Source organism: Scyliorhinus torazame, chromosome 15 (genome assembly GCF_047496885.1).
Source record: "Scyliorhinus torazame isolate Kashiwa2021f chromosome 15, sScyTor2.1, whole genome shotgun sequence".
NCBI lineage: Eukaryota > Metazoa > Chordata > Chondrichthyes > Carcharhiniformes > Scyliorhinidae > Scyliorhinus > Scyliorhinus torazame.
This window is the reverse complement of record NC_092721.1, coordinates 100,859,458-100,882,813: the sequence shown is the minus strand read 5'-3', so window position 1 is coordinate 100,882,813 and position 23,356 is coordinate 100,859,458. Positions and strand designations below refer to the sequence as shown.

General features: G+C 47.3%; 1 protein-coding gene across 2 annotated transcripts in view; it reads left to right on the top strand.

The window, feature by feature from the left end:
- Window positions 1-23,356, top strand: part of tmem135 (transmembrane protein 135) — a 607,397-nt gene that overhangs the window by 578,571 nt on the left and 5,470 nt on the right. For both annotated transcript variants that reach the window (XM_072476483.1, XM_072476482.1), the window contains 2 exons: window positions 18,661-18,759; window positions 20,895-20,962. In XM_072476483.1, the coding sequence (XP_072332584.1) occupies window positions 18,661-18,759; window positions 20,895-20,962 (167 nt within the window). The remainder of the gene's footprint in view (window positions 1-18,660; window positions 18,760-20,894; window positions 20,963-23,356) is intronic.

The window sequence follows — 23,356 nt, the reverse complement described above, 5'->3', positions numbered from 1 at the left end:
CTTGGTTCAAAAAACACTGGATTACTTTGGCTCTCTCTCCCTCGGCTTGTTGGGGAAAGCCGTATTGTTTCAGGGGCTCAGGGTCGGGACCTGTAATGTTAACCACTCCTGGAATTTTGCCGCAGTCATGCTTGTGCTGGGCAAACAATGTTTTATGTCTTTTCAAGACTTCTCTAACCGTTTTATCTGTGGTAATGGTTTGTGGATCAAACCAGTACTCTCCCACTGAGATAATCCTGCATGCGGAGTCTCCTACTGTAAGCGTGGCGTGGGCTCGTGCTGCTCTGGCCATTTTCCACACACATTTATTTACCGGGTCGAAAGAAAGGTTGTGTGAACTCATAAAATCTATTCCCAAGATGTATTCTTGACAAAACATTGAATTCTTTACCCGTCAGTCTGGCCTCAATAAAACTCGAGATGGATTTGTAGATATAGTATTATTTATTTTAACCAACTTGCAAGGCTGACTCGCTTCACAAAGACTCAGAACACAGAAGCTGTCTCCTAAAATCTCTCGAACCGAGTGAGATCGGAGACAAAGAGATCTCTGCAAATACATTCAAATGGCATCAAGTTTCACATACAAGATTCCCATAAGTCATCCTATACCCCTCCTGACATGGCCATACATCCTGATTGGCTCACTTCACATTCCTTAACCCTGGCCCTCTTGTTACCCAGCATCCTTTTCCCCATCCTCCTTGCCATGCTTTCTGAATTCCTTTGTCCTTTGTTCTTTGTGAACTCACTACTATTAGACTGGCCCACATCTACATTACTGTAACTAATATTTGAACTAACTATTTTATATCACATTCGTCATTCCTTTTATCATTTCATGATAACCTATCTGAGATTCGTCGCTGCATTTCCAATTCCTGTTGCAGCACCCCATCATCCGCTGCACCCTCGTGCATCCCAACAGCCAAGATTCTAGGGGCGTCTATCTGTTCCAGTGCACCCTGCATTCTACCCATCATGCATTTAAGGATGGCCAGGCCAACAAAGATGCAGCCGAGTCCCACCGCTAAATACATGGTCATATTTATCAACCAGTCCTTCCAACCTCCGAATCCCTAGTTACCCCAAGAGCCAGGGCCCTGCATACCATCCAGGTGATCCCGTATGCGATCCATAAATTTAGTGATGTTAGCGGTTAGGTCTTGAACTCCCATGGATACACTTGCCCTGCACTATGGCGCATACCCCATCCTCACGGGCTAGAAGATAGTCAAGAGCATACCGATTTGCTTGGCAAACAACCGCAGCTGAGACAATTCCTTGGTTATTGCCCCAAGGGCTCCCAAGGTTTCGTTTCCCAGGATGGTAAGGCCACAAATAAAATAATCCCTATCGCTAACCGCCAAGGAACCCCCCACACCTCCCAGTGTCAAGACGCTCAGAATTCCCCATCTGGCTGAGTGGCCCGGCTGGTTGGGTGCGAGAACCTGAGGTTTTTTTCAGTTCTCTCAGAATTCGGCTGAGACTGCCCGGCGTGCCAACTGATTGTGCAATATCCACGCCAAGGGGCAGGGGACTGTGGTAGGGACTAGAGTCCCGATAGCAATTTGGCGGGGAAATGGAGGTGACAAAACATTGGTCGCTGTGCCATTTAAAAAAGTAGTATCCTTGCTCCGTGTACAGGCTAGCGTCACAATCAATATATCGGTTGCGTAGGGATCCCCCAGTAGCCCAGTTTATCCAGCTTTGGAACGCTCATTCGGGCCTCCCAGCAATGCGGAAAACCCTAGTCCCAACAGTGACGTGAGAGACATTCGCCCAGCCAGAAAGGAGCTGGAGGCCAGCGTTCAATGGAACGCAGGTGGTGTTGTAACAGACGCATTGGCCAGACACCTGAGTGATATGACACCTCCTGTCCGTACAAGTGGGGAACAGACATGTTATATTCGTTTCCATCTCTACCAGCAAACAGCCGTACCCGTCACTGCTGAAACAATTCTCGTACGACCGGGAGTCTCTATTGGGAGTGAAGTGGTTAGGTATGTACGCCCTCCACCGTTGCAGCCTATCATACTGTGAGTGGGAATTATCCCGAGGAAGGGGAAGGCAAAAAGCCGGTGGTGCTGAACCCGGATCGTAAGGAAGAGTGACCTGATCGGGCAGTGGTTCGGAATGCTGACAATGAACCACCGTTTGGGGAGTGCCCCAAAGCAGTGAAACAGAAAATATCCTAGACACCACTGCGGGGTTCGGGTAGCAGACAACCCGTCCCTGGCCATACAAGCGGTGGTAGATCTGGTAGAAGAGATTCATACTATCCAGGTTTCCCTCATTCTGGGTCCTAAATGAATTAAGTATATATCCTGATAATCTACGTTTTAGTTGTATTCTCCTTCTCACACGCTCCGTCCTCTCTCTAGTCCCCCTCTCTCTCTCACAACCTCTTCCTACCCTCTCCTCACGGTCTGACTTTATCTTTATGGCACCAATCTTAACACATCCAAAATCAAATTTACATGCACTCCAAAAACAAGCCAATGTCCATGTAATGTTCCCTTCCCATCGCCGGGACTGGTGCAATTGCTTCATGAGTCCTGCATTGTCCGTTAACCTGATGACCTTCCATGAGTCGATACCATGTCCTCGTATATGGGGGCAGCGAAGAACGTCACCTCTGCATAAGTAAAATGTCCTTGTAGTTTGGTTGGGGTTACAGATGTAGATGATATTTCCCTTTTCCATGTCCGTCGCCGATGTCACTCCAAGCGAGGCGAGGCCGAAGATTACACAGGCGGTGCGTAGCCACCCCATCATGCTCCACACCTGTAAAACAGCGCTGGGGAAGGGAGGCAGGTTAGTGACCGACCTTTTTACAGTGGTGGAGGTGGACCCGAGCACTCCGCCCCTCCACTTTAACTGCAGTGGGGGTGGTAAGGAGAACTTGGAAGGGCCCCTCCCATCGTGGCTCCGACCCTTTCCAAGTCCAATTTTTGACCATGACATAACTACCAGGCTGCACTGAAAGCGAGCTAGGTAATGGGGACGGTGGCGGGTGAGCTGCGCCGACCTGGCCATGGAGTTCCTTGAGGACCTTAGTGAGGGCTAGAACATAGGTAGTTATTTCTTCAGTCATATGGTGAAACTGTACCAGTCTGGGAACATGCAGGTTCCAGGGAGTTCTAAGGGGTCTGCCATAAAGGATCTCGGCAGGAAAGAGCTGGGCCGGTCCCGCAGGTGTAACCCGCAGCTGGAAGAGGGCAACGGGGAGCAACTTAAGCCATGTCAGTCCCGTGTCTGCTCTTAATTTAGCCAATTTAGTTTTGAGGGTCTGTTTGTGTCTCTCAACCAACCCGGCCGCCTGCAGTATGTACGCACAGTGTGACTGCTGGCGTATGCCCAACTGGGAGCAGAACTCTTTGTTAATCTGTCCAATAAAATGAGGCCCGTTATCAGAACTTAACTGAGCTGGTATACCGTACCGGGGAATGATTTCCCGCATCCGAACTTTAACCACAGTAGCAGCTTTATTATCGGTAGTCGGATACGCCTCGACCGATCTGCAGAACACATCCACAATGACCAAAACATATTTAAAACATTGACACTTTTCTAACTGAATGTAATCCATTTGGAGCGTCTCAAAGGGACCACTGGGCAACGGGGTTTGCCCCATACCACAAGGGGTACCTTTGCCGGTGTTATATTGCTGACAAATCAAACACCGATTACTGATACTCTGGGCCAGCCCCTGCATTTTAGGGTACCACCAAGTGTCCAGCAACAAATCACTAGTCCCCCGAGTCCCACAATGAGTTGCAAAGTGTACACATTCGATGAACCAATAAGCCAGTACATCAGACATACAAGTCTGATGTGCTGGCGTGGTCCATAAAGAAGAAACAGAATCATATGTACAAATTAACCGTTTCCACATTTGTTTATGACTCTCAGGAGCGTCTTGGATGGTTGGCATTGGCTTGTCAGAGGCAGACCTATTTATAGCAGATCGTTTAGTCTGACTTAACATTTTAGGCACCATCACTTGCTGAATTTGCGCAGCTGTCAGTGCTGCACAATCTGCTCGTTCATTACCAACGTCAACTGGCGTCTTACTGTTTGTATGGGCAGCGCATTTAATGACGGAAATCTGCGCGGGCATAAGGAGAGCCTGCAGTAGGTCATTAACTAAACCCCGGTGGGATATTTCCGTGCCGGCCGAGGTAAGGAATCCCCTATTCTTCCAGAGCTGTGGGTTGACATATCCCACAACGTCACGTCCCAGGTGATGCTGAAGTCGAGTGTTAAATCGTTTCAGGGACCTCAAAATATTTTATGGAAGTGCCGTCTGGCATGACTTGAAGTGCGTACTCTGTTGGGTCTTAATGATCCACTGCCCTCCTTACCATAGGCCCCAGATCCTTGGCATGGTACTGGTCGTGGACCTGACGTGTAATATGAGGGCCTACAGAAGCTGACTGTGGCCATAAATGTGGTGGTATTGTAACAAAATCAGCTGTACCTTCTTTTCCCGTGACTGTGGTTGTAACCTTGACTGGCCATTCGGTCCCAATTAACGGCCGGTATTTGTCCTCCAACTCACTGTTTTGTCCGGTTCTGTCATAGGCCAGGGTAACGTGGTGCAGTGAATGTTCAATGTCTAACGTCCACCACTGGGATGTGATAGAAATATAGCACTGTTGTCTCATCCTCCATGATTGAACCGTTACCCCTTCATCTCCTCACTCTCGCTGTAGCTGGAAGATACACAGTAAATCTCGGGCCAACAAGTTACAGTCCAATCCAGTCATCACCACAAACTGATGATCTTTAGACTTATTCTCATAAGTGACTGTCACAGGTTCAGAAATAGGATACTCACCTGTCCTTGGAACCCCGACAAATGCTGGGTGTGGTCAGATAGTGGTAGTCGAAGTTCTGATTGCACCGAAGACATGGCTGCTCCAGTGTCGATTATAAATGGGTAATGTGACTTCCGGGTGCGGCGATGACCAGCTGAGTCGCACGTTTCGGCAGCTCCCGGTGAAACGGACTTTTGGGCTCTTGATAGGAGCCCCAACGGCAATTTTGACGGCTAAAAACACTGTGCGGTAAACCAGAAGGGAATCCCCCCTGGATACGGATGAAAAAAGGAGGAGAAAGTGGCCGGATTGCAGTGGATCCTTTAGAACAGCGGCAAGGAAGGCAAGCAAAAACCAAGATGGCGTCGGAAGGTGGCAGTTTAACATGGGGCCCTGAACAACAAGAGTTCTTGAAATGCTGTGTGGAAGAGCTCAAAAAGGAAATGAAGAAAGAGCTGTTGGCCCCGATACTACAGGCGATCGAAGGGCTAAAGGAGGAACAAAAGACCCAGGAGCGGGAGCTTCTGGTCGTGAAGGCAAAGGCAGCCGAGAATGAGGACGACATACAGGGCCTGGTGGTGAAGACGGAGACGCATGAGGCACATCAGAAACGATGTGTGGAAAGGTTGGAGGCACTGGAGAACAACGCAAGGAGGAACAACCTGAGGATTGTTGGTCTTCCTGACGGTGCGGAGGGAGCGGACGTCGGGGCATATGTGAGCACGATGCTGCACTCGTTAATGGGAGCGGAGGCCCCGGCGGGTCCGTTGGAGGTGGAGGGAGCATACCGAGTGATGGCGCGAGGACCGAGAGCAGGAGAAATTCCCAGAGCCATAGTGGTGAGATTCCTCCGTTTTAAGGATAGAGAAATGGTCCTTAGATGGGCAAAGAAAACTCGGAGCAGTAAATGGGAGAACGCGGTGATCCGCGTTTATCAAGACTGGAGTGCGGAGGTGGCGAGAAGGAGGGCGAGCTTTAATCGGGCCAAGGCGGTGCTTCATAAAAAGAAGATAAAATTTGGAATGCTGCAACCGGCAAGACTGTGGGTCACATATCGAGGGAGGCACCACTACTTTGAGACGGCGGATGAAGCGTGGACTTTTATTGTGGAAGAAAAACTGGAATGAGCGGGTTATTAAAAAGAACGTTTGAACAAAGTGGTGGGGCGAATGTGGGGGGCGAAGAGGTGGGTTAAAAAGGGGGGAAAGAGGAGTTTTATGTACTAATCCTGCGATGTGGTAACTTTTCTCTCTTCCACAGGTGGTGATGGGGGAGGGGGGGAGGTGGAGGAGATGGGGCGTTGGCCATTGGGGGCGGGGCCAAGGGAGAAGCGCAGGCTTGGTTCCCGCGCTATGATAATCATGGCGGGAATAGAGAAGCAGGAAGGAGGGGGCGTCGCACGGTGCGAGCCGAGGTCACGGGGGGAAGCCGAGGTCGGCCAGAGTTTGCTGACTTCTGGGAGCAACATGGGGGGAGTAATTACGCTAGCGGGGGATCTAGCGGGGGGGGGTGGGAGGGGGGAATTACTGGGTTGCTGCTGCTGGGGAGAGGGGGGAGCTGGTATGGGAGGGGATGGGCGGGGGGGGCACCGCCTGGGAGAGATACAGCTGCATGGGAACCGGGTGAGGAGCTGGAAAAAGGGGATGGCTAATCGACAAGGGGGGGTAGGAAGCCCCCCAACCCGGCTGATCACGTGGAACGTGAGAGGGCTGAACGGGCCGATAAAGATGGCACGGGTACTCGCACACCTTAAGAAACTTAAGGCAGATGTGGTTATGTTACAGGAAACGCACCTGAAACTGATAGACCAGGTTAGGCTACGCAAAGGATGGGTGGGACAGGTGTTCCATTCGGGGCTAGATGCGAAAAACAGGGGGTGGCTATATTAGTGGGGAAGCGGGTAATGTTCGAGGCAAAGACTATAGTGGCGGATAACGGGGGCAGATACGTGATGGTGAGTGGCAAACTACAGGGGGAGACGGTGGTTTTGGTAAACGTATATGCCCCGAACTGGGATGATGCCAATTTTATGAGGCGGATGCTAGGACGCATTCCGGACCTAGAGCTGGGAAAGCTGATAATGGGGGGAGATTTTAATACGGTGTTGGAACCAGGGCTGCATAGGTCGAAGTCCAGGACTGGAAGGAGGCCGGCAGCAGCCAAGGTACTTAAAGATTTTATGGAGCAGATGGGAGGTGTAGACCCGTGGAGATTTAGCAGACCTAGGAGTAAGGAGTTCTCGTTTTTCTCCTATGTCCATAAAGTCTACTCGCGAATAGACTTTTTTGTGCTGGGAAGGGCGTTGATCCCGAAGGTGAGGGGAACGGAGTATACGGCTATAGCCATTTCGGATCACGCTCCACACTGGGTAGACTTGGAGATAGGGGAGGAAACAGGAGGGCGCCCACCCTGGAGAATGGACATGGGACTAATGGCAGATGAGGGGGGGTGTCTAAGGGTGAGGGGGTGCATTGAAAAGTACTTGGAACTCAATGATAATGGGGAGGTCCAGGTGGGAGTGGTCTGGGAGGCGTTGAAGGCGGTGGTTAGAGGGGAACTGATATCAATAAGGGCACATAAAGGGAAGCAGGAGAGTAAGGAACGGGAGCGGTTGCTGCAAGAACTTTTGAGGGTGGACAGACAATATGCGGAAGCACCGGAGGAAGGACTGTACAGGGAAAGGCAAAGGCTACATGTAGAATTTGACTTGCTGACTACGGGCACTGCAGAGGCACAATGGAGGAAGGCACAGGGTGTACAGTACGAATATGGGGAGAAGGCGAGCAGGTTGCTGGCACACCAATTGAGGAAAAGGGGAGCAGCGAGGGAAATAGGGGGAGTGAGGGATGAGGAAGGAGAGATGGAGCGGGGAGCGGAGAGAGTGAATGGAGTGTTCAAGACATTTTATAAAAAATTATATGAAGCGCAACCCCCGGATGGGAGGGAGAGAATGATGGGCTTCTTGGATCGGCTGGAATTTCCCAAGGTGGAAGAGCAGGAAAGGGTGGGACTGGGAGCACAGATCGAGGTAGAAGAAGTGGTGAAAGGAATTAGGAGCATGCAGGCGGGAAAGGCCCCGGGACCGGATGGATTCCCAGTCGAATTCTATAGAAAATATGTGGACTTGCTCGCCCCGGTATTGACGGGGACCTTTAATGAGGCAAAGGAAAGGGGACAACTACCCCCGACTATGTCTGAAGCAATGATATCGCTTCTCTTAAAGAAGGAAAAAGACCCGCTACAATGCGGGTCCTATAGACCTATTTCCCTCCTAAATGTAGATGCCAAGATCCTGGCCAAGGTAATGGCAATGAGAATAGAGGAATGTGTCCCGGGGGTGGTCCACGAGGACCAAACTGGGTTTGTGAAGGGGAGACAGCTGAACACGAATATACGGAGGCTGTTAGGGGGAATGATGATGGCCCCACCAGAGGGGGAAACGGAGATAGTAGTGGCGATGGATGCCGAGAAAGCATTTGATAGAGTGGAGTGGGATTATTTGTGGGAAGTGTTGAGGAGATTTGGTTTTGGAGAGGGGTATGTTAGATGGGTGCAGCTGTTGTATAGGGTCCCGATGGCGAGCGTGGTCACGAATGGACGGGGATCTGCATATTTTCGGCTCCATAGAGGGACAAGGCAGGGATGCCCTCTGTCCCCATTATTGTTTGCACTGGCGATTGAGCCCCTGGCGATAGCATTGAGGGGTTCCAAGAAGTGGAGGGGAGTACTTAGAGGAGGAGAAGAACACCGGGTATCTTTGTATGCGGACGATTTGCTACTATACGTGGCAGACCCGGCGGAGGGGATGCCAGAAATAATGCGGATACTTGGGGAGTTTGGGGATTTTTCAGGGTATAAATTGAACATGGGGAAAAGTGAGTTGTTTGTGGTGCATCCAGGGGAGCAGAGTAGAGAAATAGAGGACCTACCGTTGAGGAAGGTAACAAGGGACTTTCGTTACCTGGGGATCCAGATAGCCAAGAATTGGGGCACATTGCATAGGTTAAATTTAACGCGGTTGGTGGAACAAATGGAGGAGTGCAGACAGTGATCTGCACGGCCGCAATTAAAACATGAATTGCTCCCTCTATATCTGCCCCGTCCTCGTCTCCCAGTAGACCAATGGCCCCTCAGAGGGGTCGGCAGCTGTAAAGCTGTTGATGCATACGGTGGGCCATAAAAAGGAGCTGAGGGTCCCTTTGGGTGGGTTTGATATCCTCCCCCTCGCTGATCCACCCACCCAAAGTCACAATATTGGAGCTCCTGCTGGTAAACTACCATTTCTGCCGCTTGTTGGGGTCGCAGATCATCCTTTTTCATTACATACTCAGTCTTAACCTTTGTAACTGAGCCTCCTTCCTGGCCTACACCATCCTTCCAATAAAATCTGACTGCCCTTGCCATCTGGGAAGGGTCGTTCTCTGTCCAATTCATGTTATTACATTTCACAGCAGTAGCCACAGAAGGTGGTAGGCAATGCATTAACATTGCACAATATTGAGGGGAATTCTGACCATTTTGGTACAGCAAGTCGCCTGACTGCCCACGGTGGATTTCATTAAAACGTTCCAGAAATTCCTTTGGCTCTTCAGTCTTTTTAGGTTTGAGGTCTAAGATAGCAGAGATGTTTATGGGCTTTTGAAATGTGGCATTCAACGCATTCAGGATTTGTGCCCGTCTATCATCGTCCAAAGCATGGGCTTGCTGAAGTGCGGCGTGGCTAGCATAATTCAAGTGGTTGAGATGACTGCGGTACTCTGCTGGGGTTAAAACCTGCTGGACTAGGGCCCAGAGGTGCCTTGAATCAGCTTGATAAACTGAGATGGTAGTTATCAGATAGTCCACGAAAGCAGCAGGAAATTCTTCCTGTCTGGGATTGCAGCCAGAATAGCCATCATCTCACTGGGTCTCCATGGGAAATAAACGTCTATCGTGGGCTGGGCTGCTGCTTTTGCAGCGTCCGGATTGGGTATTTTCCTAATCGGCAACTGTCTCAGAGTCTCACTAGGGGGTGCTTTAGCTGATTCCTCTGGCTCTTCAAAGACTTCGACGTCCTTCCCTTCCGATAGCGCGAGCTCCGGCTCCTCAGAACCATTCCCGTCTTCTTTCTTTGTTCTCATACTTTTCTGTCCTACCATATCGGTCTTAAGGGATCTAGGTGGTATGCATAATTGTTCCTGGATAGGATCAGGCCCCTCTCTCATTGCCCGAGATTGGGTCCTAGAGCTAACTGGGCTTGTGGAACAGAGCTCCCCTTCTCTAACAGACGGTGAAGGTGCAGAAATAGGACTCAAATTATCAACCGAAGGGACTGGAGAGGCTGGCATAATTTGAATCTGGGGAGCAGTGACTGCATATAAATTATGGTACCCTGGTTGTTCTGGAATTAGTGCAGACAATGCTACTGGTGCAGTCGGGACTCTACCCGACATGGTCCAATTCTCTGGGTCACCATCTGCCTCTGTCAATGCAAGGCCAGCCATTGAACTATGTAGGCCTTTTTTTTTTTTTACTCGAGTCCACCCTCTCTTTACTTCCCCTTTTTTTGAATGCACACTCCTTTTTCATGATCTTCAGAGTTTTCTGGTTCCCCACTTCACTAATTGGAATCCCCATTTTAAGGGCATTTTCTTGCCAACTTGATAACATGATCTTATCCCTCTCCTCTTGACAATATTGTCTCCATAATCCAATTAACTCTTTTGCTTTCATACTTTGGCTTTTTGCAGATTTCACCCTGAATTTTCTTAATGATGCCCAGGTCTTTAGTGCCCCCTAGTGGCCATTCGTCACCAAATTTCTTCCTTAAAGTTGCTGACATTTCCTAAAATCTCTTGTTTTATCTGAATAAATATCACATAATATTTGCAATGGACTGCCTGGATCACTTATCCAAGCAATTCCCCATAATCTCAAACTAATCTGCGTTGCCCGCCACTACAGTCCAAGGATACAATTTTAGCTTAATCAACTATAGTTTCCAAAACACTCACACATGGAATTAAACCAACATTTCGATGTCCCATCAATTCCAAAACACACATGTGGAATTAAACCATCATCCGATGTCCCATCAATTCCAAAACACACACACGTGGAATTAAACCATCATTTCGATGTCCCATCAATTCTAAAACACACACGCGTGGAATTAAACCATCATTTTGATGTCCCATCAATTCCAAAACACACACACGTGGAATTAAACCATCATTTCGATGTCCCATCAATTCCAAAACACACACACGTGGAATTAAACCATCATTTTGATGTCCCATCAATTCCAAAATTAATCCCAAACTGAACTATCAAGATTATGATATCCCATCAGTTTAATTTTCTAATCCCCAGACTGACCTTTGATTTCGTCGAGATGATCTTTCCATACCAACCACGAGTGACCAGACCAATCAGACCATGAGAAGAGGGGAAAATCAATGTGGTCATTTTCCAACTACACACATTGTGGGCCCATTTCTACTTTCCTTGTCCAACATCAGTCTAATTCTGATTTCGCAGCTGGCCGGTGACCGTCTGGAGAAACCAGGTTTTCAGCACCAAATGACAAAACATTTAATTCTTTACCCGTCAGTCTGGCCTCAATAAAACTCGAGATGGATTTGTAGGTATAGTATTATTTATTTTAACCAACTTGCAAGGCTGACTCGCTTCACAGAGACTCAGAACACAGAAGCTGTCTCCTAAAATCTCTCGAACCGAGTGAGGTCGGAGACAAAGAGATCTCTGCAAATACATTCAAATGGCATCAAGTTTCACATGCAAGATTCCCATAGGTCATCCTATACCCCTCCTGACCTGGCCATACATCCTGATTGGCTCACTTCGCATTCCTTAACCCTGGGCCTCTTGTTACCCAGCATCCTTTTCCTCATCCTCCTTGCCATGCTTTCTGAATTCCTTTGTCCTTTGTTCTTTGTGAACTCACTACTATTAGACTGGCCCACATCTACATTACTGTAACTAATATTTGAACTAACTATTTTATATCACATTTGTCATTCTGCTGTCTGGGGTAAATCTACCAAAACGACTGAGTGTTTCGTTTTAATGTTGCCAATCTGGATATCCACAGGGGCTGTAATGTGTCCCTGCTGGAGGTGACCTGTAAAGCCACTAAGGGTAATGGTGTCTGTAGTGGGCCATATACCTCGCTGGTACATTGTGGAGGAGTTTAACGTGGCTCGGGACCCTCCGGTGTCCCAAAGGAACTCTACTGGGTGTCCCTGGAATGTGCCTGCAACTACCGGTCTTCCGGACTTATCGCAAAGGGTATCGCAGACCCAAGTTGGGGAGCCCGAACACCGTCAATCGGTGCCGTTTATGGCCAAATTATCTGCTCGGGCGCTAATGCTGTGGATGGGTCTGGCATTGTTCCTGGGGGGGCATTTGTGTGCGGTTTCCATTTCTGTTTTGGGGGGGCTTGACATTCTCGTGCGTAATGTCCTTTCTGTCCACAATTGTAGCATCCCCGCACTTTAGGGTGCTGTGTGTTACTTCTGCCTTCATTTAACCATGTGGGGTCTTGGTGTGCCCATACTGGATTCATGGTGGTGTCTACTCTTTCTTGGTCTGTCTTTTTCTGTAGGGACTGTTCCCAAGCTCTGGATAAGCGCTTCAGTACCCACACTTTATTGTGTGCCGGGTCTGAGGGATTGTAGTTGGCACATGCCTTTTGTCCTGCCTCCGTGGCATGGGATACTAGAATACGGATCCATTTGGCCATATTGTCTACCGATAACTGGGCGCGGGCTAACTTACCGAATACAGCAGTAAAGTGGATCCAGAGTCGTCCAGCAAATGCTGTTGGATGCTCTCCCTTTTTCTGTCTGCACCGGTTGAGTCCTTCTACCGGATCTCCTCTATTGTAGCCAATGGCCTCTAAAATGGCTGTTTTCATATCTTGGAGGCTACCTCCTCCTACATTTTGTGGGCTGGGAAGGGCTGAACTAACCGACGGGTCAAGGCTCATCACTATGAGCTTTACTTCTTCCTGCTCGTCCAGACAGTACATGAGGGTCTGTTGCCTAGCTCGTTCGAAAAAGTGGTGTGGGTCTGACGTGGGGTGGAAAGTCTCAATTTCATCGCGGGCATCTCTTAACTGGGTGATGGTTAATGGGGTGGTGTTCACAAAATCGGGTTAGTCTTCTGTTGTTACTCTATGCTGCATGGTGATGGGATTCATAGGGTTGGGTGCTGCCTGTGCAGTAGGTGGTGCGGGTCCTTTCCTTTTCGGGGCCTTGGGGGCTCTATTCTGATTTTCTATCTTGTTCACGTACCGTTGGGCCGTTTCACTGAGTTCCTGCCAATCGGGGCCATATTCCTGACCTAACTGTGGGCCAAAGGTATCTCTGAACCCATTCTGAACGGATTGCAATTTTGCAATTTGCTGCCTGCACTTGGCATGATCCATTGAACTCTGCCTCTGTTCCGTGGCGGAACTGTGGAGTGCTCGGAGGGCTGCCTTCAAATCCTCACATTGTTTCCTCAACTGTTCTACTTGGTTCTCTGTTTCCTCTCTTACCAGCACCGCACGTTGCGTGTCCTGGTAGGCCTTATCGTATTGAATCTGAAAGCTGCTGAGGTGGGCGAGACAAGATTGGTGTGCCCTCTTGACATCATCCATCTCCTTGTCCTTCGCCGCTAGCTGTTACCGGAGTTGCTCGTTTAATCTCTCACATTCGCTAATGTTTCCCTCTCTACTTCGCTCCTTCTCCTCAAGCTGTCTACGGAGCGTCCTCACGACCTCCTCTGTGCCTCGCAATTGTGCCAAGCAAGACACAATTGCCATCGGCTTACGAACCTTACTCAAATTCTTTTTGTGGATCTCGGTCAGGCTGTCCCACCAAGTCTGTCCTATGCTGCCAGGACCTGTTTCCTCATTCGTGCAAAATCCCGACCATAGGGGCCATCCTTTCCCCTTTAGGTATTTCCTGATCTCCTCTTCCCATATGGGACACTGTTCTGCTCTGTTGGTCGCTGCGACCCTCGGGCTCTTATGGATGCATAAGGCATTCATTGCCTTCATTGCTATCCCTATGATTATCTCTGCCTCTGCCGTAAATTTGGAACAAGCAGAATAAAGCGGTGGTGCAAACACAGGTACGGCTCAAGCTATTTTCTGGTTTACGCAACTCCCGAAAGTTTCACGCAACAAAATCTATCGAGTTTACCTTATGTCCTTTTGTTAGTATGCATGCAAATTACACACTTCCGAATTCTGGAGGTTTGATCAATACTGGTTTCGCTTGTGGTTTCTTTTACTTTGCCAATTTGGATTTCCAATTCAAACATTTTGTGGGTTCTTTCGTAGTGATACGGTCACTTCTGGGTCGAGTCCCGGCGGAGTCGCCAATAACTGTTGCCTTTTTAACCTACTGTAAATATGGCAGTCAATGAGGTTGCCCTCCTTCCTTTGGATATCAATATTCTATTTCTCAGAGTCGTCAGGTATCAAATGTTACCACCACAAGGTTCAACCGGCTATCGATCAAAGAGCCAAACACCAGTTAGTTAGTTCAAGGTCAAGGGTACTTTATTTACACACACAATTAATCATGCAACATAAACACTACTAGTTAAACTACACCTATCGACTATGACAACCTGTGCTTCACTTCAGGCACCCGGCTTAGATCAGAGGAACAGTGGCCGTTGTTCGATTCTGGATCTATCGGGTCTGGAGAAGTAACTGCTGCTCAGCTAGGCTCATCCGTCTGATAGCGGGCGTTGAACTTGGACTTGCTTCTGGTGGTGCTGCACTTGGAAGTGGACGTTGCCGGAGCGCCAGGTCCAAGAGAGGCCGAACACATGGTGGGCTCTCTTTTTATTCTTGGGGGTTTTCGCGCACTTTTGGGCGGTCCTTCAATTGCGCGATTCCTGATCATTGCGTTCGATTCGAACCAATAAAGGGGCGGGTGCCTTGATGGCTCGGCGTGTCCTAAGCAGTCATTGAACCTTTGTTTACGCTTCCCGAGTACAGGGAGTGGCGCCGAAATGTCTGGGATTGTATCAGTCGCTCAAGCACCAGTCCTTTGTCTGGCAGAGATGGGCCATCAAATGCTAATCGTTTGGATGTTTCGATACCGTCTGGATTCCTCACTCGCAAATATACATTCAGGCTCTGAGCCTGCCTGAATCTCGCATTGTCTATTTTTCCCGCTGTGCTTTGTGGCCTTCTCTGTTCCTGGTTGTAAGTGGCCATCCCAGATGGCTACAGCACTCCTATTTCATCTTCTCTCCTGTTATTGCTTTTTTAGTTGTCCTCTGCTCATTTTTAAATGATTCCCAATCTTCTGGCTTCCCACTAATACTTGCCACTTTGTATGCTTTTTCTTTTGCTTTTATGCTGTCCTTGACTTCCCTCGTCAACCATGGATGCCTTGTCCTGCCCTTAGCATGTTTCCTCCTCCTTGAGATGAATTTCTGCTGTGATCCCGAATAACCCCCAAAAACTCCTGCCATTGCTGTTCCACTGTTTTCCCTGCGAGTCTCCTTTTCCAATCAACTCTGGCCAGCTCCTCCATCATGTCTTTGTAGTTACCCTTATTTAATTGTAATACCGTTACATCTGACTCCAGCTTCTCCCTCTCAAACTACAGTGTAAATTCAATCATATTGTGGTCACTGCTCCCTAAGGATTTCTTCACCTTAAGATCCCTAATCAAGTCTGCCTCATTACACATCACCAAATCCAAAATTGTGTGTTCCCTAGTGGGCTCTACCACAAGCTGCTCCAAAAATCCATCTCTTAAACATTCCACAAATTACTTTTCTTGGGCTCCACTACCAACCTGATTTTCCCACTCCACCTGCATATTGAATTACTCCATGATTACTGTGATATTGCCTTTTTTACATGCTTTCTATATCTCCTGATTTATTTTCTGCCCCACATCCTGACTACTGCTAGGGGCCTGTACATAACTCCCATCAGGGTCTTTTTACCTTTGCAATTCCTCAACTCTACTCACAGAGATTCTATGCCTTCTGATTCTATATCGCTCCTTGCTATTGATTTAACTTCATTCCTTACTAACAATGCAACCCTGCCCCCTTTGCCCTTCTGCCTGTCCTTTCGATAGGACATATATCCTTGTATATTTAGATCCCAGCCCTGATCCCCTTGCAGCCACATCTCTGTGATGCCCACAACATCGTACCGGCCAATTTCAATGTGCGCAACAAGCTCATTTACCTTGTTCCGTATACTGCGCGCATTAAGGTACAACACCCTCAATCCTGCATTGAACACCTCCCTTCTCACACTTGTCGCCTTTTTTGCTCTGTCTGAGGGTGATGTTCTATTATTTTTGTTCTCTATTTCCCCTTCAGTTATGACACCTTCTAAGCTAACGCTTTGGTTCCCGCCCCTCCTGCCATATTAGCTTAAATCCTCCCGAGTGACACTGGTAAACCTCCCAGCCAGGATATTGAGTTTAGATGCAACCTGTCCTTCTTGTACAGGCCGCACTGCCCCGGAAGAGATTCCAATGGTCCAGAAATCTGAAACCCTCCCTCCTGTACCACTGGTTTAGCCACGTGTTTAGCTGCACTATCCTCCTATTTCTAGCCTCACTGGCACGTGGCACAGGGGGTAATCCTGAGATTACAACCCTAGAGGTCCTGCTTCTTAGCTTGCTGCCTAACTCCCTGAACTTCTTCTTCAGGACCTCATCACTCTTCCTGTCTATGTCATTAGTACCTATGTGTACTATGACCTCTGGCTGTTCACCCTCCCCCTTCAGGATGTCCTGTGTTCACTCAGAGACATCCTTGACCCTGGCACCAGGGAGGCAACACACCATCCTGGAGTCTCTTTCACTTCCACAGAAGCGCCTATCTGTGCCCCTTACTATAGAATCCCCTACAACTATCGCTCTCCTGCACTTTGCACTCCCCTGCTAAGCAACAGAGCCAGTTGTGGTGCCTCTGTTCTGGCTGCTGTTGTTTTCCACTGATTGCCTATCCCCTTCAATGGTATACAAAACGGTATACCTGTTAGAGAGGGGGACAGCCACAGAGGATCCCTGCACTGACTGCCTGACCTTTCTCGCGGTCACCCATCTGTCTGCCTGCACCTTGGGTGTGACCACGTCTCTATAACTCCTATCTATGACGCTTTCCGCCACCTGCATGTTCCTAAGTGCATCTACCTGCTGCTCCAACCGAACCACGCGGTCTGTGAGGAGCTACCATTGGTTACACTTGCTGCAGATGTAGTCGACCGGAATGCTGGAAGCGTCACAGATCTGCCACATCTCACAGTTGGAACATTGCACCCCGCTGAGTGACATTTAAACACTAATTAATTAATTTAAATAAACACTTGAATTATTGTTAGATTGAGTTACAATTAACTATATGGTCCTACGCTAGATTTTTATTGTAAAAATAAATGCTAAATACCAATCGTTTCCCTGAGGTTTAGATACTCAACTATCTAGTTAATCACTTAGACTTAATTACTTTCTCAATGTTTTTTTTCAAATTTAAAAGATTTCCTACCAGCCAATCAGGTCACAGCGTTACTATGGTTTCACTTCAGTTTTTCCCCCAAAATTTGAAAAGTCTTTATATCACTTACCTTCCCGTGATGCTCTCTGGATCTCTCCCTGCAGATTACAAAGCCAGAAGAAGAAAACAAAACGATGGGCCTCCGACTGCATCATAACAATTTTCTGATTCAGTCGGTACACAGTGACCCGCATGAGATTGTGAGCAGGAACTGTCCGTCTGTTTGCTCAGTTCTGGGTTCTTTTTTTGAATTTGCTGGGTCTACCAGCATGGTACTAACTTTATAGGCTTCAGGTCTCCGAGCACCTCCTTCGACAACTTGGTCAATTTCTGGTGAATGCAGTTTTGATGTAAAGCATTAGAAATTGCACAATCAAATTAGAAAGGAATACTAAGATAAGTCGAAACATACTGTTACGACCCCCTGGGCTAGTATGCGGTCAATTCCAGCTCCACTTACCCAGAATCGCAACACAGTTGAAGTTAATAAATAATTCTTAGAAAAACTCCCAAAGTGTTTGGTCCTTAGCTGTCAAATAACTATAGTCACCAGGTTTGTAAATGTAAACACAATTACGTTTATTAATAACAATAACTATAATTCAATATGCAGCAAATACAGCAGCTTTACAGTAGCTTTTCTGGAGAAAAACAAGAGAAAAAGAGAGAAGGTCCTTTCCTCTGAGTGTCCAGGACTCCAACTGTCTTTTACCTGGTCTCTGAAAATCATACCACTCAGACGAGACCCAATCACTGCCTGTCACTGAGCAGAATATGGCTTTCGGCCAATTCACTGGGCTCCAGCCAACTAATTGAACCGAGTCCCACCAATCGCTCAGGTGCTGAAAAGTCTGAGTTCTGCTGCCTGAAAGCTTTTTTAAAAAAAAATTCCAATTAAAGTGTTTTTCAATTAAGGGGCAATTTAGCTCGGCCAATCCACCTACCCTGCACACCTTTTTGGGTTGCGGGGTGAGACCCACGCTAACACTAGGAGAATGTGCAAACTCCACACAGACAGTGAGCCGGGGCTTGGGCCGGGATCAAACCTGGGTCCTTGGCTTCGTGACGCAGCAGTGCTAACCACTGCATCGCCATGCTGCCCTTGCTGTCCGAAAGCTAGCAGAGTGTTCTCTTTTGGTGGTTTGTACATAAGTGGTTTGTGATGAGTTTGAATATGTGACATTTTGCAAGATATTGGATTGTTTTTATAGTTGTTAGGATGCTGCAAATTCTAGTATTATAATTAAAATGATGGCGGTCATATTACTTCTGTAAATAATTTGAATTTGTTTTTTGCTGGCAGACCATGTATTTCAAAGGCATTGAAGCAGGAAAATGTCCTTACATTGCACATGCAGACACCATCATCTATGCGATTTCCACAGCCGTATGTTTTCAAGCTGTAAGTACCAAATGGTGTGACAGACTTTCTTCGGAAACTCCATCTCAGTGCCTTTCAAATATTTGTGCACATGCTCTAAAACAATAGATTAAAGGTATATATTTCAGAGGCTGATTCGAGAAATCTGCTTTCGGGGCATTTGCTCCATTACAGTATTTGTTCATGATTCTGTTTGTACAGACAGGAGGGACGTTAATTTAAGCAGCACTAATTTCTCCTCTCACCACTCGTCCGCAAAAGAAAGGTGTTTTGATTTTTTTTCCTCTTTATAAGCAGTGGCGTATTTTGCAAATGCTCGGTTTTGGTGCAATCCAATTTCTATTAATAATCTCGCAGCAAACTCGATATAGTTCCCTAGTGACTTATATCCTTCTCGCTGGCAACTGTCTGAGACTGAAGCAGACTTTTTGCAACCTTTGTGTCGTACTTGATGCTGCGGAGAGCTTACAAACCATGTATAGTGCCTTCAATAAAACTGCCTATTTCTGCCTTGTAATTTCGCCTGACTTCGACCCTGCCTCAGCTCATCTGCTGCTGAAATGCTCATTAATGCAAAAACAAAGGCTGCAGATGCTGAAAATCTGAAATAAAAACAAAAAATGCTTGAAATACTCAGGTCAGACACATATATGGAGAGAAACAATGTAATATTTCAGGTCATGATGACCCTTCACCAGAACTCTCAAGTTCTTTGTTCCCTCTAGACTTGACTATTCCAATGCACACCTGACTAGTCTCCCTCATTCCATTCTTCATAAACTTGAGCTCATCCAAAACTCTGCTACATATATCCTAACTCACACCAAATCCCATTTACCTATCATCCTTCTGCTCGCTGGTGTACTTTGGTTCTTTCATCTTTGTTTTCAGATTTCCCCGTTGCCTCTCCCTTCTCTATCTCTCTAATCTTCTTCAACCCACACCCTGTGAGCTTTCTGCATTTATCTAATTCTGTCAGCATGCGTATCGCTCATTTTAATCATTCCACTAGTGGTGATCATGCCTTCAGATGTCTCTGACTGGAGCCCTGCAATTCCCTCCCTACATCTCTCTCCCTCGCTATCTTGCTTTCATCCTTGAAGATACAGTAATTCCTCACTTGACATTGTAGCTGGTGTTCCTGAAAAGTGCAGCTTTTAGTTAAACAATGTTAAGCAAATCAAATTTTCCCATTACAACCAAAGGCAAAATTATTGTTCGGTTTTATCGGACCAATTTTGTTAAGTAAAAATATTAAAGCACCACACCCTGTAAGTTGAAATACTTTACATTGCTAGATTGTTATAGTCATAAACAGAATTACTTTAAAAATGAAATGACTTTTAAGAATATAAAATAAGTATGCTAATTCTTTCTATTTATCCCCTATTCCCAACCTTCCTAGTCATTGCTGATTCTGCTCACTCCGGCTTGCCACATATCTGTCTCACTGATTGGTTGTCCACTAAGCCACTGACTCACTGACCCTCTTGAGTCGCCAGCCCTCCTAGTCGCCAATCCTAGTCTCCGAGTCTCTGACCCGTCGATCCGCTGATCCTCTGATTCACCCCTTCCTTCTCCCAACCTTCGCTGATAACAAGGGCTTTGGAGATGAGCATGAGAAGCAGCTTCAAATGGAGAGCAACTTTGAGTTGTAAAATTGTATAAATAAGCTGTAAGCTGGAGAGGATGCAAGATGACAGGTTCATGAGAGGAGGTTTGGTAGCGACAGGGTGGATTGGTCAGAGGGAGTGTTGGGGAGTGGAAGCAGCCACTCCAAAATATCCCCAGTTGGGTCATCTGGCCCTTCAGTGAACCCAAAGAAAAACTCCCAACACTAAGCCTAAATTCCAGTTCCATTAACTGTGCAATGTTAAAGACTTGAAACAGGGCAACTTAAAATGATGACATACTGTACTCCTTGAAACCTACCACTTTGACAAAGCTTTTTGGTCATCTGACTGAATGGTTCTCTTATCCTGTCCAACAAAATGTGAGATATTAAATGGTTAACTTAGAAAACAAAATGTAGGTCTGAAAAGCTTTTTCATGCAATTAAATCAACACAAAACGTAGTTCACTGAAATGCTCCCTGTTATTCAGGTCCAATTGCATTTAATTTAAAATTCATGATTAACTTTCCTCATCACTTTTAGGCTGTGATGGAAGTACAGAACTTACGGCCTTCTTACTGGAAGTTTCTACTGCGGCTTACAAAGGGAAGGTAAGTGCCTCAGTTAACTTCACCTACTTAGGGAAGGGCTTTTGCAGAGTTGGGTAGACTCTATCGACGTTAAAAATGTCAGATGGATCCTGGACGCGGAACTCTTAGGTCCAATTTTTGCCAACAGCTAGAAGTGGCTGGGACGTGAGTTACATAGACGGGAAACTTGGCCATTTGAACTTTGTGCTGAATTCAAACAGACCCTATTTTTGCTGTTCCAAGGGCCTTAACCTTCGGTTAAGAATTGATGGAATATATGCATTCTTGAAGGATGGATAAGGTCTGTCTAAGTGTCATGATCTTAAGTTTTTTTTTTAAATCCTCTGCTTTTTAAGCTTGAGGAAAAATAAGCTAATGTTTCAATGAAAGTTGAAAAAAAAACATCTGTTGGACTGCTTTAATTGATAGGCCATCTTGTGGAGGTTAGGAAAAAAGCAGGATCACCTGTTCCATGGTGTCAATAGAGTTTATTTATATTTCCTGACGGCTCTTATGTCATTATGAATGCTTGGCTGAGTTTCAAATGTCACAGAACCGTAGTGGGGTTCACAGTTTGATTGACAAGCTAAAGAGGCTACTAAATTATTATCTCTCTTTGAATTTACCACTGAATAGAAGTGTGTTTGTGGAGGGTCACATGTTGTGAGGGCGGGAGCATCACAGTTTTGCTAGCTCTGGTGCTGCTCATCTTTTAATCCGGAATTTCATCCTGGTGCTCATTTTACATTTGTCGTTTTTGGTTACATAGCTTGTGCTATGTTCCTGGAAGCTCCTGATTGTTTTTTTTGCAAGGAAGCGCCAAGATGAAAAGTTAATATCCTAGTTTATACTGGCGGTCGGAGTTGGCTGGGATGCGGTCCAGCTTGCAGTGGCACTGTTGCTGCTGAGAGGGCTCTCGCCTTGGTAGTGCTGTGTGTACCTGGATGATGGCTGCCATCGAAAATGCTGTCTTAGCTGAAATCTTGGCTCTGCGGTGCAGGTCATCAGAGCTCACTTCGATCAATCGTGGGTTTCTTTCAAGAGTGCGGTGGAGGTGCATGAGAAGGTTCTTGTTATCGAAAGAGCACTTTCCTTGATGAAGGCCGGCCCCCATGTTGTCAAGATGTTGCTGTATGGTGTGTCATCCATCCTGGCGGGTTTGGGAGATGGGGCAGGCAGTGTGTGCCCCTGACCCTGGCCCCTAGTGAGAGGTGGAAGGCAGGTTCTCGGTTGAGTTTGAAAATTGGCTACCGTACTTTGGTAATCTGGATTTGGAGGCTGGGTGTATCAGATTTCATTGAGCACAATGTATCCTGTCTTTGAGGCCAGGGTTGGCTGGGCCCGCCAATCACTGGACCTCTATTTATCAGTCCTCAATAAATGGGGGGGGTTGGAGGTGGCCAAACCGGTCGAGTCATTCCCCCTGACCGGGGCCTCGGCTGTGGACCACCTGGGCATTGGTGTGACGGCATGGTGGAAGTGATTTGGTCTCATGCTTCGACCGTTGAAATCCTTGAGAGATCCTGAAGAGTGCTTGTTGATTCAGCTTTATCCTTTGCCGCCTTGTGCGAGATGGAAGATGTCTTTATCCTGTTGTTTGACCTACAATTCTTCTTCACATCCTGACCCAGGGTCGCTGCTCGTGTGGAGTTTGCACATTCTCCCCGTATCTGCGTGGGTTTCACCCCCACAATCCAAAGATGTGCAGGTTAGGTGGAATGGCCATGCTAAATTGCCCTCAATTGGAAAAAAAAATAATTGGGCACTCTAAATTTAGAAAAGAATACAAAGCACAGTATAAATACACACAAGATGATAAGACCTTTGCAACTGTTATTTACATTTGGGTCGGTTTTCGTTATTTACTTTAGATTGTTTCTTCTTTTTGTTCTTTTGTTTTCTTTCCTCCTTGTTGCGTTCGTTGTGGCCATTGTGGTCCCCTGTGTTTTCTTTCCCGCTTGTGTTCCCCTCTCTTTTCTCCCTCCTGTTTCTCCTTCGTTGTTGCACCTCCCCCCCCACCCCCCCTCCCTGCTGCCTTCATCTCTCCCGCTGGGTTCGGTTTCACTTTCTTGTTTCCCTGGGCCCTCCCCCTCTTTCCTTCTGTGTCTTGGCTACTTTTTCTTTGTCCCTGGCTACTTAATTGTTGGCTACAAACAGGTCCCGGAGAATGGCTCCCATGTTTTGTGGAAGCCACCTTCCGACCCACAGATGGCGAATTTGATTTTCTCCATTTGGAGAAATTCCGAGAGGTCGGACAGCCAGTCTGCAGCTTTGGGTGGTGCTGCTGACCGCCAGCCAAGCAGGATTCTACGGCGGGCGATCAGGGCGGCAAAGGCAAGGGCGTCCGCCCTCCTCCCCATGAACAGATCTGGCTAGTCTGATACCCCGAAAACTGCCACTTTCGGGCATGGCTCT